Source organism: Hirundo rustica, chromosome 18 (genome assembly GCF_015227805.2).
Source record: "Hirundo rustica isolate bHirRus1 chromosome 18, bHirRus1.pri.v3, whole genome shotgun sequence".
NCBI lineage: Eukaryota > Metazoa > Chordata > Aves > Passeriformes > Hirundinidae > Hirundo > Hirundo rustica.
The window spans coordinates 519,459-536,826 of NC_053467.1; the positions used below are offsets into that span (position 1 = coordinate 519,459).

The following is a 17,368-nucleotide window of genomic DNA, read 5'->3' on the forward strand; positions in this document are numbered from 1 at the left end:
GGGGACAGCCACGGGCAGCTGGACATGGTAACGGCAGAGCTCCCCACGGGAAAAGCAGCAGCCGTGGCTCCCCGAGGCCAGCGGGAGCCCCCAGCCCCAACACATCCCGCCCCCTTCCCTGGGATCCCCGGGCAGCGCTGGGGACACCCAGGAGAACCTGTCCCCTCCCGCAGGTGGAGCAGGGAGTGAGGCCCCGAGGGGCTGGAGGAGAGGGAGACGGAGAGGGACAGGCGGTGTGGGTGTGGGGAAGGCAGGGATGTGGGTGCGCAGGGATGTGGGGGTGCAGGAGTGCAGGAATGCAGGGATGTGGGGGTGCAGGAGTGCAGGAATGCAGGGATACGGGGATGCAGGGACCCAGGAGCGCAGGAATGCAGGGATACAGGGATGCAGGGACAGGGGGTGCAGGGATACAGGGATACAGGGATGCAGGGACAGGGGGTGCAGGGGCTCGGGGGTGCAGCGCTGCAGGTCCAGCCACGGCCAGGGTTTGGTTCCATTCCCCCCCAGGGGCACATCCTGGTGCTGCACGTCCTTTCTTGTCCTGCCCCTTATCTTGGGGACGTGTGCCCTCCAGGAGGGACCGGCAGGCTCTGCCTCCTGTTCCCACTCCCGCCCTGACCCTGCCCTCTCCCTTTCCCACCCTAGATCCGGCAGTTTATCCACGACCTCCAGGACTTCACAGAGGACATGAAGGAGCGCAGCCGACCCCTGTGAGAACCTGTCCTGCCAGTGAGGGAGCAGCAGGGCGGGCAGGGAAAGGACAGGATGAAAGAGAACCCTGCAGATATTGCAGACTGAAAAATATTAAAAGGCATCTTTTCATCTCCTGCTGCTCTTCCCTGCTCTTCTGTGAGCCCGAATACGCAGAAGCTGAGGAGAGAGGAAAGCGGGAGGCAGTGAGCCCTCAGGGGTCCCAGAGGTGTCACAGGGACACTGCCGGTGCCACCAAGAGCTGCTGCCTGCTCTGGAAGCGTCAGCTCCTGACTCATCCCAGAGCACAGAGCGTGCTGCGCCTCGGTGCCTTCACATCTCCGCTCAGCTGCGACATTTCCAAAGGGACAGGATCACCTGCACCCCTCCTGAGAGGTGACTCAGCTGTCCCCTCCCCAGACACCCGTGGCCGCCCTGTCACCCACGTGGCTGCCTCTCGCTGGTGGCAGCGGGCAGGAGCTCACGGGACAGGAGCAGCTCTGTCCCTGCCCTGTGAGGGGCACTTGGGGACAGGGCTGTCCCCTGTCCTGTGAGGGACACTTGGGGACAGGGCTGTCCCCCAGGGCTGGTGGAGGACCCTGAGGGACCCGAGTGAAATGTGTGTCAGAGGCAGAACTGGAAGCGCTGGGTTCTCGCAGCAGCAGCGGGAGCTGCTCTGGGCAGGCCAGGGAGCTCCAAGCCCAGCCCGAGTGCTCAGGATCCGTTTCTGTTCCGCTTGAGCCACGGTGCCGTGTCACAGCTGAGCCATCTCCTGAAAAGGTCCAGCAGGGAAAACGCCTTGGGAGCCTCCAACAGACATTTATTGGTTTGGGTTGAGATCAATGCACATGGACCAGCGTCGCTCCTGTGGGCTGGGCTCCTTCCCCAGCAGTTCCAGCAGTTCCATGTGCCCAGGGAGCAGCCGGAACCTCCCCCAGGAGCCTCAGGGACACAGGAGGGGCTCACAGACACGGCCTGCCCGTCCTCCTGCCTGCTCCAGCACTGCTTCCAGCCCAGGCTGGGTCCAGAGGGGACAAGTCTGGGATCCAGGGCTCTTCCCGGCCCCTGGCTCCCTCTCAGCCCCACCAAACTCCCTGGCTGGGTCGCTCACCGGGGAGGCAGGACAGAGAGGAGCCTTTGCTGCGAGTGGATCGAAGCAGATCCCCGTGGGCCAAGCAAAGCAGCCCTGCAGAGTCTCTGGGGGACGCCCAGGGTGGGATGGGCTCCAGGGCAGGATCAGCTCCAGGATGGAGCCACAGCACCCCATGGACACCCCCAGGGCGGAGCAGGATGGTCCCCACACGGCAGCTCCAAGCGGTTTCTATCCCTCAGCCCAGGTGCGGGGTGCCCCATCCTGTGCCGTGGGCTCCCCGCTGCTGTCACGGCTTCAGGGCCAAGGTGGGACGTGGTGACACCGGGGGCTGTGCCAGCACCCAGACACGCCCGGCCAGCCCGGGGGCCCTCGGTGCTGCTGCGGCTGCTGCTGCAGGGGAATTGTGGACAATGACGGACGCTGGGTCTCTCGGAGGAGAGCAGGGAGTGGGCTCTGGCTGCAGACCTGGGGAGCACAGGCAGGAGGTGGGAAAGCAGGAATTCCAGCCACACGTCCATCCCCCTGCGCCTCCCCCTGCAGGGGCCATGGAGCCAGCCCCGCCGCGCGGAGCACCCACCGCCCTGAGGTGATTCCTGCTGCCCCTGGCCACGCTGAAATCCCCCCTGGCACTCGGGGGATCCTCCCCAGAGGCTGCAGCCCCCGGACCCTAGCACAGAGCTGGTCCCACGCCGGGTCACTCGGGTGCTGCGGCCCCGCGCTCAGCCCCGTGCCGCTGTCCTGGGCAATCCCCGCTCCCAAAACCGTGGCTCATCCCCGTGGGGCTCTCCAGGAAGGACCAAGCAGCTCCAGGGAAGGGCCAGCACCAAGGAAGCCCCTCCTGCCCGTGCCGGGGCCGGGATGTGCCCCTACCACGGCCGTGTCCTGTGCCAGGGGCTGGCAGCGCCCTACATGACGGAGCAGGTGAAGCCACAGCACTCCTTGAGCAGGGTCAGGCCCGTCTTGGTCACGTAGGGAGCCGAGGTTTGCTGTCCCCTCGATGTCATCTTCTTCTCTCGGGCGGGAGCTGCGGGGAGAGGAATCCACCTCTGCCTGGGGACCAGGGCACAGCCCGGGGCTGGCGTCACAGCTCCCCTGGGGCTGCGGCTGTGCCCTCAGGGCCACAGCTGCTGCAGCCTGGGACACGGCTGTGGGTGTCCTGGGTGTCCCCTGTACCATGGGGACACTGCTGTGGGTGTCCTGGGGTGTCCCCTGTACCATGGGGACACTGCTGTGGGTGTCCTGGGGTGTCCCCTGTACCATGGGGACACTGCTGTGGGTGTCCTGGGGTGTTCCCAGCTCCATGGGGACACTGCTGTGGGTGCCCTGGGGTGTCCCCAGCTCCATGGGACAGTGCTGTTGGTGCTCTGGGGTGTCCCCAGCTCCATGGGACACTGCTGTGGGTGTCCTGGGTTGTCCTCAGCTCCATGGGACACTGCTGTGGGTGCTCTGGGGTGTCCCAGCTCCATGGGGACACTGCTGTGGGTGCTCTGGGGTGTCCCCTGTACCATGGGAACACTGCTGTGGGTGTCCTGGGGTGTCCCCAGCTCCATGGGACACTGCTGTGGGTGTCCTGGGTTGTCCTCAGCTCCATGGGACACTGCTGTGGGTGCTCTGGGGTGTCCCCAGCTCCATGGGACACTGCTGTGGGTGTCCTGGGTGTCCCCTGTACCATGGGGACACGGCTGTGGGTGTCCTGGGTGTCCCCTGTACCATGGGGACACGGCTGTGGGTGCCCTGGGGTGTCCCCAGCTCCATGGGACACTGCTGTGGGTGCCCTGGGGTGTCCCCTGTACCATGGGGACACTGCTGTGGGTGTCCTGGGTGTCCCCAGCTCCATGGGACACTGCTGTGGGTGTCCTGGGTGTCCCCAGCTCCATGGGGACACTGCTGTGGGTGCTCTGGGTTGTCCCCAGCTCTATGGGGACACGGCTGTGGGTGTCCTGGGTGTCCCCTGTACCATGGGGACACTGCTGTGGGTGCTCTGGGGTGTCCCCTGTACCATGGGGACGCTGCTGTGGGTGCCCTGGGGTGTCCCCAGCTCCATGGGGACACTGCTGTGGGTGCCCTGGGATGTCCCCAGCTCCATGGGGACACTGCTGTGGGTGCCCTGGGGTGTCCCCAGCTCCATGGGGACACTGCTGTGGGTGCCCTGGGGTGTCCCCAGCTCCATGGGGACACTGCTGTGGGTGTTCTGGGGTGTTCCCAGCTCCATGGGACAGTGCTGTGGGTGCCCTGGGGTGTTCCCAGCTCCATGGGACACTGCTGTGGGTGCCCTGGGGTGTCCCCAGGGCTGGGAATGCCTCCCACCACCCCGGGGAGGTGACAGAGCCCAGGGAAGGATGAGGTGTCCCTCCTGTGTCCCCCGAGGTGTGAGCCGGTGTCACAGGGCCAGGTGAAGTCTGTCAGCTCTGAGAGCCCCTCCCCAGCCCCGCTCCCACAGGACAAGGTGGGAATGGATTCCCAACAGCCGCTCCAATTCCAGGTTCCGATTCCAGGTGTTCCCACGGGGTGACCTCGAGCACCAGCATCCCCCGACACGTTTCCCCACCCTCCTCCAGGTGAGCCGGTGCCAGGCAGGAAAACCTCGGAGGCAGAGTGCCTGGGAAAGGGGACGAGGGCCAGGGAGGTTCAGTGCCAGGGATAAACCCCGTCAGCACCCACTTGCTCTCTGGAGGTAGCTGTGGGAGAGCTTGCTCTGCAGGAACTCGGCCATCTCCTTGTCCTCTTCCCTTTCCCTGTGACAAAGAGCTGGGTTACTGCTCGGGAAGGGAGCAGCAGGGCCCCCAGGAGCTCTGGGAAGGCAGGACACAGCTCAGAGGACGGGTGGCACTGTCCCCAGCGCATGCAGCGGGTGACAGCAGTTACCTGAGCCTCTCGAACTCCACGTCATCCACCAGGAAATCCCGCGTTTCCACCAGCTTGTGGATCTGCTGCACCAGCTCCTCTTCCCTCTGCTTCTCCTCGTTGGATTTCTGGTTCTCTGCAGCACAGGGAGCACAGCTCACACCCAGGGAGCACAGCTCACACCCAGGGAGCTCAGTTCACACCCAGGGAGCTCAGTTCACACTCAGGGAGCTCAGTTCACACCCACAGGGAGCACAGCTCACACCCAGGGAGCACAGCTCACACCCAGGGAGCACAGGTCACACTCAGGGAGCTCAGTTCACACTCAGGGAGCTCAGTTCACACTCAGGGAGCACAGCTCACACTCAGGGAGCACAGCTCACACCCAGGGAGCACAGGTCACACTCAGGGAGCACAGCTCACACCCAGGGAGCACAGCTCACACCCACAGGGAGCTCAGCTCACACTCAGGGAGCACAGCTCACACCCAGGGAGCACAGCTCACACCCAGAGAGCACAGCTCACACCCAGGGAGCACAGCTCACACCCAGGGAGCTCAGCTCACACTTAGGGAGCTCAGTTCACACTCAGGGAGCTCAGTTCACACCCAGGGAGCACAGCTCACCGCCAGGGAGCTCAGCTCACACTTAGGGAGCTCAGCTCACACTTAGGGAGCACAGCTCACACTCAGGGAGCACAGCTCACACTCAGAGAGCTCAGCTCACACCCAGGGAGCTCAGGTCACACTCAGGGAGCACAGCTCACACTTAGGGAGCACAGCTCACACTCAGGGAGCACAGCTCACACTCAGAGAGCTCAGCTCACACCCAGGGAGCTCAGTTCACACCCAGGGAACACAGCTCACACCCACAGGGGCCATTCCTTCCCACCAAGGCCAGGCCTGCCCTGTTCTGCCCAGTTCTGAGCGTGGGGGCAAAGCCAGTGCGGAGGAAGCAGCAGGATCCAGCTGCTCGTCCCCTGGCTGGTGTCAGGGCCAGGAGCAGGGTGGAGATGCCAACCACCGCGGGCACCGTGGCAGGGACATTTCCAGGCCAGCCCTGCCTGGGCTCTGAGTGAGCACTGACGTGTTCCCGTCTCTGTCCCAGCCCGGGGCTGCCGTGGCTGCCTCACAACAACAGCGATGGGCAGGATTTTTCCAGCACAGACTGGTCTGAGTCAACTCGTAAAGAAGACAGAAAGAGCAGGATTTCTGCTCTCAGCTGAGTCTGGGAGTGCGGAAAAGGCAAGAAACGAAAGCCCAAAGCAGATGGAGGAAAGCCAGGCTCGTTTCTCCAGCAGCAGAAAACACCAATTTATCTCTGCTCTGAGCCCTGGTTCAGGGAAAGTCTCGGTTTATGGACTGGAAGGTGTTGGGATTAAAAACCCCCGGGAGATTTGGGTCTGTGTTGGAGCAGCTCCTGTTTTTATGGAGGATGTTCCCAAGCCTCTGCCTGGCCGCCGAGCCAGGTTTATTGAAGGGAGCAGCACCTGGATATTAAACATCACCTGGATATTAAACATCACCTGGATGTTAAACACACCTGGATATTAAACACACCTGGATGTTAAACACACCTGGATATTAAACACACCTGGATGTTAAACACACCTGGATATTAAACATCACCTGGATATTAAACATCACCTGGATATTAAACACACCTGGATATTAAACATCACCTGAATACTAAACATCACCTGGATATTAAACACACCTGGATGTTAAACACACCTGGATGTTAAACACACCTGGATATTAAACACACCTGGATATTAAACATCACCTGGATATTAAACACACCTGGATATTAAACATCACCTGAATACTAAACATCACCTGGATATTAAACACACCTGGATGTTAAACACACCTGGATATTAAACATCACCTGGATGTTAAACACACCTGGATATTAAACATCACCTGGATGTTAAACACACCTGGATGTTAAACAGCACCTGGATGTTAAACACACCTGGATATTAAACATCACCTGGGCTCTGCCCCCATGCTGAAGGTTGCCTGGCACAGCCAGCAGGGTGGCACGGTGACACTGTGACACTGTGACACTGTAACTCTGTGACACCGTGACGCTGTGACACTGTGACTCTGTGACCCTGTCACACTGCCACACTGTCACACTGTGACACGGTGACACGGTGACACCTGCCAGGGCTACCCTGGGCTCTGCGATGGGCCCGGGCACAGCAGGCATGGTGACACTGTGACACTGTGACTCTGTGACTCTGTAACTCTGTGACTCTGTGACTCTGTGACACTGTGACACCGTGACTCTGTGACTCTGTGACACCGTGACACCGTGACACTGTGACTCTGTGACACTGTGACACGGTGACTCTGTGACTCTGTGACACTGTGACTCTGTGACACCGTGACACCGTGACACTGTGACTCTGTGACACTGTGACTCTGTGACACCGTGACTCTGTGACACTGTGACTCTGTGACACTGTGACACCGTGACACCATGACACTGTGACACTGTGACACTGTGACTCTGTGACACTGTGACACGGTGACTCTGTGACTCTGTGACACTGTGACTCTGTGACACCGTGACACCGTGACACTGTGACTCTGTGACACTGTGACACTGTGACTCTGTGACTCTGTGACACCGTGACACTGTGACACCGTGACACTGTCACACCGTGACACGGTGACCCCTGCCAGGGCCCCCCGGGCTCTGAGGGGCCCAGCTGTGCCCTGCCCGCCCCGTGTCCCCTGCCAGCCCTCCCCTGTCCCCCGGAGCTCGCCCGCAGCCTCACCTGGCAGCGCCAGCAGCTTCTGCAGCTCTGCTTTCAGCCGGCTGATCTCCTGGCAGAGCTGGATGTCGTCCATCCTGCGGGGACACGAACGGAGCCTCTGGGGGGAAACTGGGGGAGGAGAGGCTCAAAACCCCCAGAGCAACCCCCAGCAGCGCCTGTGCCCCCCCAGCTTTCCCTGGCTTCCCGTGGGGAATGCCAGCCCACTTCATCCCGGGGTTTTGTTGGGGCGCTGGTTGCTGGCAGAGAGAAAGTTTCATTACCTTAGGGATAACAAAATTGTATCAAAACCTGTTCCATCCACCAGGCAAGGGCTGCTGTGCTTCCCCTGGTCCCAGAAAATAATCCCCAAAAAGAATCCCCAAGAATTCCCCAAAATAATACCCCAAAATAATCCCCAAATCCAAAAAGAATTGGAAGCTGCCGCCATAGAAAATGATCTTTTTTATCCCAACTTCCTGCAGAATTAAATAAAGGTAGAACCATAGAACGTAACAGAGAGGGTGTGCAGAGCACCGGGGGGGGCGCAGGGGGAGCAGAGATTGCTGGGGATTAAACTGATCACACCGACTGAAATGAAAATGAGCAGCCAGACGAGAGCTGGGTGATTATTGCACTTAAATGGAAATCAATTCTGGAAAAACTGATAGGGAGAATAATAATTTAAAATTTTTTTTAAATTTTTTTCTTTTTGAATTTCTTTTCAATTAAAACCAGGAGGGGGTTGCAGGGACAAGCACGCAGGAGGCTCCTGCTGGGGCTGGGATTGCTTCTACCCGTGCTGGTGACACCTGTGGCAGCGTCAGCCAGAGCCGGGTGTCCCTGGGAGCATTGAGGGACCAGGGTGGAGCTGAACCTCCCTCAGGAATTCCAGACCTTTGCTTTTCCACGTAAAGGAGCATTTGGTGCCTCGCTGTTTTCCAGAGCACAGACACCTCAGAAACGCTGGAATGTTTTAGTCTGACGCTTCCAACACGGAGCAAACACTGGTTTATTATCGAGGTCACGGCACATCCCGGAGTTTTCCATCCCCCTGAGCCCTGCAGCCCAGCCGCCCCCAGCATCACCTTTTACTGCACTGGGGAATCAGAAAAGGCCTTGCAGCCCCTGGTCCCCTGCTCTCCCAGCCTGTCCTGCTGAGCCCGGCTCTGGGATCCGCTCTGGGATCCCCCTCTCCCAGCCCGTCCTGCTGAGCCCGGCTCTGGGATCCGCTCTGGGATCCCCCTCTCCAGCAGCAGTGCCCCAGGAAGCTCTCAGCCTTCCCAGCCCCACTCCTGGGCCCCGCAGAGCTGAGGCTGGGTTCCCAGAGCACCCAAAAGCTCCCAGGCAGGCAATCCTGGATCCTGGCGTGTCCCAGCACCCAGGGGATCATTCCTGCAGCCAAGCCCACCGTGAGGCTTCTGCAGGAGATTTCCCTTTGGCTCCCAAGGGAGAAGGCAAGCAGAGGGTTAAGGGAACGCCAGAGATGGGGTTTGGCAGCACCTGGGAGGAGCAGGTACTGCTGCCATGGAAAGCCTTCACGAGCTGCACTTTTGATGGTGTCCAAAAATCCTCTTCAACAACGAGTTCAGGGGGAGCTGTGCCTCGAAGGGGCTCCAAATCCCAGCCTCTGAAGCAGCTCAAAGCCCCCACTCACACTGGATTTCCCCAGGGATTTCCAGGCTGTGGGGCAGTCAGGGACCAGTGGGGACCAGAGGCAGCACAGGAAGAGCTTCAGCCCAGGAAACGTCACCTTTGCCAAAATCCCAGTTTGTGCTGGGCTGGGATAGCTACAGCCCTTCAGTGATATTAAAAAATTAACGCAAACTAGGGGTGTTAGTGGGGCCTCTTCCTCCAAACACATAAAATCTGATGGGAAATGTCCCGTGTTCCCCCTGGTGCTGGTGGGCACCGCTGCAGCACAGGGGCTTCGGTCTGAAAGGCCAGGAGAATCTTATCCCAAAACTTCCTTGGCTTTTGGCAGGGAAGCGAGGCGGGAAGCGGCCTCAGCAGGCTCAGCCCCGGGGCTGGGCTGCGCTGGGGCAGGAGGAGCTGCGGGGCTGCCCCGGGCAGGGGGCCGGGCACTCACATGTAGCGCAGCTCCGACTCCCTGCGCACCAGGATCTCCCGGATCCGCTCGATCCTGAAGAGCTCTCCCTCGATGTCGTCGATGGTGGCGGTGGAGTCGGCCATGGACACGATCTCGTCCTCTGGAAAAGGAATGGGAATCACCTGCAGGAGACCAGAGGGACCCCCGGGCAGCCCTGGCAGCGGCGGCAGCAGCAGCGGCGCATCCCCCGCTCCCAGCTCCGTGCTCTGAGCCGGGACAGAGCCCCACATCCCCAGGGGTCTCCCCTCCCCGAGCAGCGGGAGGCCAAGGGAGCTGGAAACTGGAAGGGCAGGAATGTTCCTTTCTTTTTCCAGAGCCACGGAAGCCTCCAGCACCGACAGCTGAGCCTGTCCTCGCCCTCCTCCTGCATGGCCAGGAGCAAACCTGGGCACACAAAGCTCGGAGCCGCCGAGGCACGGGGGTGAAATTCCTGCTGCTGCTCCCCTCCATCACAGCCCCGTCCTTCCCAGCCCCTGTTCAGCTCCCTCACCCTCTGCAGTGCTGAGGATCACATCCAGCCCCATCCTGGGGAAACTGAGGCAGGGAAAGGGGGGTCAGGGTGAGAGGCGGGAGCTCCACAGAGAGCTGTGGGATAAAGGGGCTGTAATTCATGTTTGAGAGGGATGGATGGGATGAAAGCCCATCCACCTCTGTCCGTGGCTCTGGCAGCAGCTCTGCCTCCCCTCTGTGGCTCACACACACAGTTCCCACTCCTTTTCTCCACACTGTCCCACGGATTTCCTCATGGACGCTGCGCGGATCCCACAGGGACTCTCGGCCAGTTTTATGGGAACAGCTGGGGATTTGCTCCAGGCCGGCTCCCAGCCTGCTCTGGCTCTCAGAGCCTGTCAGCAGCGCCGGGCAGCAGCACCTTCACACATCCCAGCTAATCCTGGGGACAGGGGCTGCAGCAGAGCCAGGCTGTGGGACAACATTCCAAACCCTTCCAAACCCTCCTTCAGAGGCCAAGTCTGCTTCCTTGGGACCTTCACGAGCAGGGATCTCCAGGCAGGGATGTTGGGAGGTGTCAGGGTGTGTGGCCTGGGCATTCCCAGCAGGAGCTGAGGCTTACAGGGCAGGAAGAGACAAACTCTGAGGCACGAGATCGAACACTCTGCGCTCTCTGTCCTCTCCCCATCACCTAACACTGCTCGGGAAACCATTCCCAGAGCGGGACGTTATTTCCAAAGCTTCCAGCTGGGAAGGTTTATTGTGAAAATCTGAAGGTTTGGATTCGTGTGAGCAGTTTGAAGAAGAGTTTCCTGCTGTTTCTGCCTTGGAAGCTCATGAGGATTCCTCGGAGGTTTTCTCCCCCTCCCCAGGCGCTAAGGCCACGCTCAGCTGGTGCCAGGGTGTGGCTCCTCCCTCACTCCCCGTTCCTGGGGTGCTCCCAGGAGCCAGCCCGGGGTCAGGACAGACAAACCCTAGGGCTGGGCAGGCTGTGAGGCTGGCTGAGCCCCCAGCAGCTCCTGCCCGGGCTCTTTGCCTCGTTTCCTGACGCCGGCCTGTGGCTGCTACAGCATCACCGTGCGGTTGCTAAGGGACCCAGCGCGGTTGCCAGGGGACCGGGAGGCTGAGGTCCCTCATCCCGAGCGTTCTGGGGCTCTGCTGCCCCAAAGCTGCTCTGTCTGGGCTGTTTTGGTGCAGCTGGGGATGGCCCCAGGGCCCACGGCAGGTGCTGGCAGATGTGCAGGTACTGGCACAGCTGGAGGGGCAGGTGGCACAGCTGGAGGGGCAGGTGGCACAGCTGGAGGGGCAGGTGGCACGGCTGGAGAGGGAGGTGGCACATCTGGAGAGGGAGGTGGCACGGCTGGAGGGGCAGGTGGCACATCTGGAGAGGGAGGTGGCACAGCTGAAGGGGCAGGTGGCACGGCTGGAGGGGCAGGTGGCACGGCTGGAGGGGCAGGTGGCACGGCTGGAGGGGCAGGTGGCACTGATGAAGGGGCAGGTGGCACAGCCACCCCCTGGGGCTGTACCTCAGCTCTGCCCCAGAGCTGTCCCCAAAAGCTGCAGTGCTGCGTCCCCTCCATGCCCAGGAGGGGGTGACAAGGCAGGTGGCTGTCCCGGTGTGCCAATAAACACAGAGACAGATAAACCCGGGCCCTCCTGCAGCCCCCAGCCCCAGGGGCACACCAGCCTGCCCGGGCTGGGGACGGTGACTCCTGGCCTGGGAGCAGGGGGAATAACCCGGGATGTCTGTGATCCCTGCTGGGCCACGGTTCTCAGCCAGGGATTTCCCAGGGGAGGGTGCCAGGGTCTGGAAGAGCTGCCAGCATCCCTTCTTCTGCCTCCCATCCCAGAACAACATTGGCACAACCATTCCAGGGGAGCAGGTGAATCCCTGCCTGTGCAGGCGAAGGGAGGAGGTGACAGTGCTGGGAGCAGAGGAGGTGACAATGCTGGGGTGGGAGGAGGTGGCAGTGCTGGGGTGGGAGGAGGTGGCAGGGCTGGGGTGGGAGGAGGTGGCAGTGCTGGGGTGGGAGGAGGTGACAATGCTGGGGTGGGAGGAGGTGGCAGGGCTGGGGTGGGAGGAGGTGGCAGTGCTGGGAGCAGAGGAGGTGGCAGGGCTGGGGTGGGAGGAGGTGGCAGGGCTGGGGTGGGAGGAGGTGGCAGGGCTGAGTCGCTTCCCCCCGCTGCAGCAGGAGGCTGGGGTGTAATTCCAGCCCCTGGGCAGTGCCCACCAGGGCAGGGAAGCTCCTGGCTCAGCCCTGGGGTGTGGCTGGCACCACCCTGCCCTCATCGCTCTGCAGTCACCTTTCTGTTGGACACTCACCGGGTCAGGAGTGTCCTGTGACGTGGGGACAGTGGGAATGTCACAGCACAGCCCAGCCAGGGCTCAGCTGGAGGCTGCCAGCCCTTGGCTGCCCCTTCAGCGGCTGTGGTCAGGTCCTGGCACTCTGCACCCCTCAGGAACTCCAGGGAACCGCTCCCCAAAGCAGTCGGTGCTGGACAAGAAGCCCTGACAGGACCCTCGTGTCCCTGGAGCTGCTGAATGCGGGGCAGAAGAAGAGGGAGGGGGGTGCCAGGAGAAAACTCCTGGAAAATGAAGCCCAGGAGCCCTGGGAGGGAGCACCTGGGGAAGGAACAACCACCTGGGGAAGGAACACCCAAGGCAGGGTGTTCATTAAAGCTGGGATCAAGCCCAACCCAAATCTCCCTTTGGGGACAGACAGGGACGCCCCCAAGTGTGCCACAGGGGTCCCTTTGGACCCACAGCTGTCCCACAGCAGCACGGCCGTACAGAAAACCCCACAGTGAAACCCCGCAGCGCCTGAGCCAAAGGGATCCTGCCTGGCACCCCTCCAGCCCCGCAAGCCAAGGAGGGGGAGGGAGCTGCGACAGAAATCTGGAGATGCTCTGATCGTCACACCCGGCCCAGGGAGGGGCCCGCTCTAATGAGGAGTGTAATAGCCAGAGACTTCCATCCCAGATGGTTTGGGCAAAACATTTGGACAGCAGGAGCCAGCCTGGGATGAGTCACCGCAGCCAACAGCGCAGGCTGGGTTTCAAGCAATTTTCTTCATGATTAAAGCCGGGAAATCGATTGACAGCCCCCTGTGGAGGGGTCAGAGCTCTTTAGGGGGGCACCATCCCAAGAAGCCTCTCACTCAGACGTGTGCTTTCCTCTGCTCCTGCCAGCAGCAGGGACAGGGGACATCCAGCCTGTCCCTGTCAGGCCCTGCTCCTGCCAGCAGCAGGGACAGGGGACATCCAGCCTGTCCCTGCCAGCCCCTGCTCCTGCCAGCAGCAGGGACAGGGGACATCCAGCCTGTCCCTGTCAGCCCCTGCTCCTGCCAGCAGCAGGGACAGGGGACATCCAGCCTGAACTCCAGCAGGATGAGAGGCTCCAGCAGCTCAGCGCTGCACAGGCTTGGTCTGAGCTTTCCTGGCTGGGAGAAGCAGCAGAGCAGCATCCAAACAGCCGGCAGGGATTGTTGCCACCTTCTTCCCCCGTCCCAAAGTTCTCACCCGTGCCAAGGTCCCCAGGAGCTGGGAGCTCCCAGCGCTGCACTGAACCAGTAAAATCGCAGCCAGCGCTGCCCTGCTCACGGACACCCGTGGGGGATGTCCAGGCGCTGCCCCGCACCCTGAGGCCAGCCCCTGGCCCACCCCGGTGCCACCCAGCTGCTGGAGCAGAGGGCCCGGGTGATGCAGGTGCTCAGAGCCCCACGGGAGGTGTAGGGGAGGACACACTGCCAGGAGAGGCACAAAGGAAAAGAACCAAAACTTCCCACAGCTCTGCCAGGAGCTGAGCAGCTTCATGGGCACCTCACAGCCCCCGAGCAGCGCCCAGCAGGATGCTGGAGCTGGCTGATCGCTCCTCCCCTGCCCCGCCGTGTGCGAGGGGCTAAGGGGGAGCAGAGACACGGACAGGGAGGGGAGAGGTCGGAGGGGAGCCAGAGCAGAGGATTGCAGGTGCCTCCCCTCCCTCCCAGCCCAAGGTCGAGGGCTCTGCTCAGGGCAATTCCCCTGCTCGGCATCGCTCGCTCCTCTCAGCCGGGGTCCTGCTGGAGGAACCGGGCAGAGAGGGGCACGGGCAGTGAAGGACAGGGCGAGCCCCGCTGTGCCCAGGGCCGCGCACGGCAGCGCAGCGGCGCCGTGTCCAGCCGGGCAGCAGCAGCGGGAGGTGACCGTGCTCCCCCGGTGTGTCCCTCCAGACACCCCCCTGCCGCCCTTCCTCCCCCACAGCCCCTTCTCCCCGTCCGTCCCCTCCCTCAGCCACTCCATCCATCCATCCATCCATCCATCCATCCCTCCATCCATCCATCCATCCATCCATCCATCCATCCATCCATCCATCCCTCCATCCACCCATCCATCCATCCATCCCTCCCTCCCTCCCTCCCTCCCTCCCTCCCTCCATCCCTCCATCCCTCCATCCCTCCATCCCTCCCCAGTCCCCACGGTCGCTGCGCGGGGTTCCGCCGGTGCCGGTCCGGGTTCCGCCGGTGCCGGTCCGGGTTCTGCCGGTGCAGGTCCAGGTTCCCCCGGCTGGGCTCCCTTTGGAGGATGAAGCCGCCGGTTCCCCGCCCGCTCCCGGGACTCGGGTGCCCGGATTTCCCCGAGCCCCGGGGGAGGCTGGGCTCTGCCGGTGCCGGTGCCGGTACCGGTGCCGCCGCGCTCACCTGGCCCCGAGCCGGCCGGCGGCCAGCGGGTGGATTCCATGGATCCGTAGCGGGGAGAAGCGCGGCTGCCCTCCATCCGCAGCCCGGTGAGCCGCGCTCCGCCGGGGCGGGGGCTCCCGCCGCCCCCTCCGCACCGCTCCCACCGCTCCCTCCGCACGGCTCCCGGTGCTCCCAGCGATCCCGCTGCTCCCTCCGCACAGCTCCCCCCGCCGCTCCGGGGCGGGGGCTCCCGCCGCTCCCTCCGCTCTCACCGCTCCCTCCCCTCCGAGCCCCCCGCCTGCAGCCCCCGACCCCCGCAGCTTCACCCCCGGCTCGTCCCGACCCCTTTGGGGCCGTTTCACCCCACACGCGCAGCTCCGGAGGCGCCCAGGCTCTGGGGCACACGGGGGAGGGACACGGGGTGCCGGGGGTGAGGCACAGCACCCAGCAACTTTTCCCCACGGCAAAACCCAGCAGAGAGAGCTTGAACCACGCTCCGAGGGCTGACATCCAGTGGGGTGACAGCGGCCACCTGAGCAGGACCCTGGTGGCCCGGTGGCCCCACACACGGGTGGGGACAGGCGTGGGTTACAAACCCTCCTGCTCACCGGGGTTTGTGCTCCCGGAGCTCCCGGAGGAGGGCTCACAGCTGTGGAGGGGCACACCTCAACGCCCCCTCCCCAAATCACACCGAGGGGACACGCAGATGTCCCTGCTGGGACCCTTCTCGGCCGGGAGGTGCCTGTAGGTGACACTGGTGTCCCCAGGCACAGGTCCAAGGGCTCAGGGACACTTTGGGAAGTGCCACTGGCTGGGGAGCAGGGGCACAGTGACACCAGGGAGGGGTCTGGGGGATCAGCCCCTGTCCAGAGCCCATGGGCTCTGCTGGCAGCAGCCTCACCTCCAGCCAGTGAAACACAAACCTGAGCAAAATCTTGGAATTCCCACCACCGACAGCCAAAGAGGAGCTCCAGACTTTTGATCCAGTCTCGTGATTTGAAGCAGAACACGTGCCAGGGAGATGGTGCTTCATTCTTTGAGGATAACGGTGGAATACAAACACAGTGAGGAGGCAAAGGACAGGAGCGTCTGTGTAAACACAGGAGAAAAAACAAAGGACATGGGAGCTGCTGCTCTGGGCTGGAAAGGCAGCAGCAGCCCCTGGCTCCAGAACTCCTCTGAAAATGCAGGAGCAGCGCAAAGGCAGGAGGCCATGGAGGTGGGCCGTGGGCCGGGATGACAAACAGGGAGCTCCAGCACCCCAGGGAGTAGCCCGGGAATGCCCTGGGTCTGTAAGGAACGGCCGGCTCCCAGCTGAGGGGTGGGGTGGGGTGTTTGGATGTGCAGGGAAGGAGAGCCATGGCTGCCTCTCACTGTTTAGTGCTGAGCGCCCAGCAGCCCCGGAGCCCGCGGGCCGCAGTGACTCACCTCGTTTTGGTCACTCCGAAGCGCAGAGAAAATGAACCTGTAAATATTTCAATCAGTTCTTCAGGCAAATCCTCTCCAGGGTGACTTTCGCTGTGAGCAGCCGGACCTGCTGGGGGCTGAACTCGAATTTAATGCCTTTTATACGCTCACTTTATCCCTGATAGAAGCACGGGAGTAAATCAGACAGTCCGGAGTCCCCCATGCCATCCACACACCGCTGGATCTGCTGGGTCGGATGGAATCCTCCTGGGCAAATCCACTGTGCAGAGGGAACTGCAAATCCGGGACAGGAGCAGCCTGGGCTTCTTCCCTCTCCCAGGTCCTGGAATTCTGAGCCTGAGGAGATTCAGTGGGATCTTCCCCTGCTCCTCAGGGAGATGTGCTCGTGCTGTGAAGGGCCAGGATTTAAGGGAGTGCCCAAAGCTGAGCGTCAGTGCAGTAATATTGCACAATGAGGTTGGTTTATTTTTATATTTTCAATCCATTAAACACACTGGGTGCTGATTGAGGGGACTCACCCCTCTCCACAGCCCCAGGATGGACGGGCACCTGGCACCCCAAGGCTCCTCCTTGAAGCTGGAGCCCAGCAGCTGCTGCCGTGCTGAGGCAGGCGGAAAGGGCGCAGCTCACCCAGGTGATCGGCTTCTGAGGAGGGCAGCGCTGGCAGCAGCTGCATTTCAGACATTGCAGCTCTTCCTGTGCCTCTCACAGAGGCTCCGGGTGCGCTGCGTGCGGGGATGAGCCTGACTGCGGGCGGATCCCCCATTAACGCGCTCTGCTCCTCAGGTATCACACGATAATGAGACCGGCAGAAATCCTTGACATGGAAATTGCTCCGCTCGTGTTTGAATTCCTGGGAGAAGATAACATCTTAACAAAAAGGTCCCAGCTATTCTCGGCGCGGGGACAATTCTATCTATAGATCCATTCCAGCGGAGCATTGTGCTGGCACGGAGGATGGGTGCCGGGAAGAGAGGGAGCTAATTACCCTGCAAACATCTGATGTACGGATAACGCGGGATCGATGCATATAGAGAAAGGAATTACCGCCCAGGAATCCTCTCCTTGTCTCCGGCGCTTCCTGCCGAGCCCACAGCACGGCAGGGTGACACACCGCCAGGCCATTTGCGTGTGCCGTATTAAATATGCGTTTCCGTAAATATTCTGCTTTTTGCAGCTGCCTGTGTCGGGGCTTGTGAGCCACTCACGCAGATGTTACTAAAATCCATCGCTCTGCACAGGAATGGTGCGATTCCCTGACCAAGGAATACCTGACCAGCCTTTGCTGGCGGCTGAGGAGACTCCAAGGCTCATTTAAATCCCACTGAAGAT

General features: G+C 61.8%; 1 protein-coding gene across 5 annotated transcripts; it reads right to left on the minus strand.

The window, feature by feature from the left end:
• Window positions 1-1,522: 1,522 nt before the first annotated feature.
• LOC120760893 (bMERB domain-containing protein 1-like) lies at window positions 1,523-17,242 on the minus strand. Of its 5 annotated transcripts, XM_040081640.1 has the most exons (9): window positions 16,187-17,242; window positions 16,037-16,073; window positions 15,557-15,697; window positions 9,483-9,603; window positions 7,418-7,491; window positions 4,649-4,763; window positions 4,445-4,518; window positions 2,654-2,807; window positions 1,523-2,248 (listed from the first exon to the last, which is right to left on the minus strand). In XM_040081640.1, the coding sequence occupies exons 3-8, from the start codon at window positions 15,639-15,641 to the stop codon at window positions 2,689-2,691; spliced, it is 588 nt and encodes a 195-aa protein (XP_039937574.1). In that variant the 5' UTR covers window positions 15,642-15,697; window positions 16,037-16,073; window positions 16,187-17,242; the 3' UTR covers window positions 1,523-2,248; window positions 2,654-2,688. The 5 variants fall into 5 exon arrangements, with proteins under 5 accessions (XP_039937574.1, XP_058278889.1, XP_039937573.1 ...); XM_058422906.1 differs by having other exon boundaries at window positions 15,557-15,642; window positions 16,037-17,242; XM_040081639.1 differs by having other exon boundaries at window positions 16,037-17,242.
• Window positions 17,243-17,368: the final 126 nt, after the last annotated feature.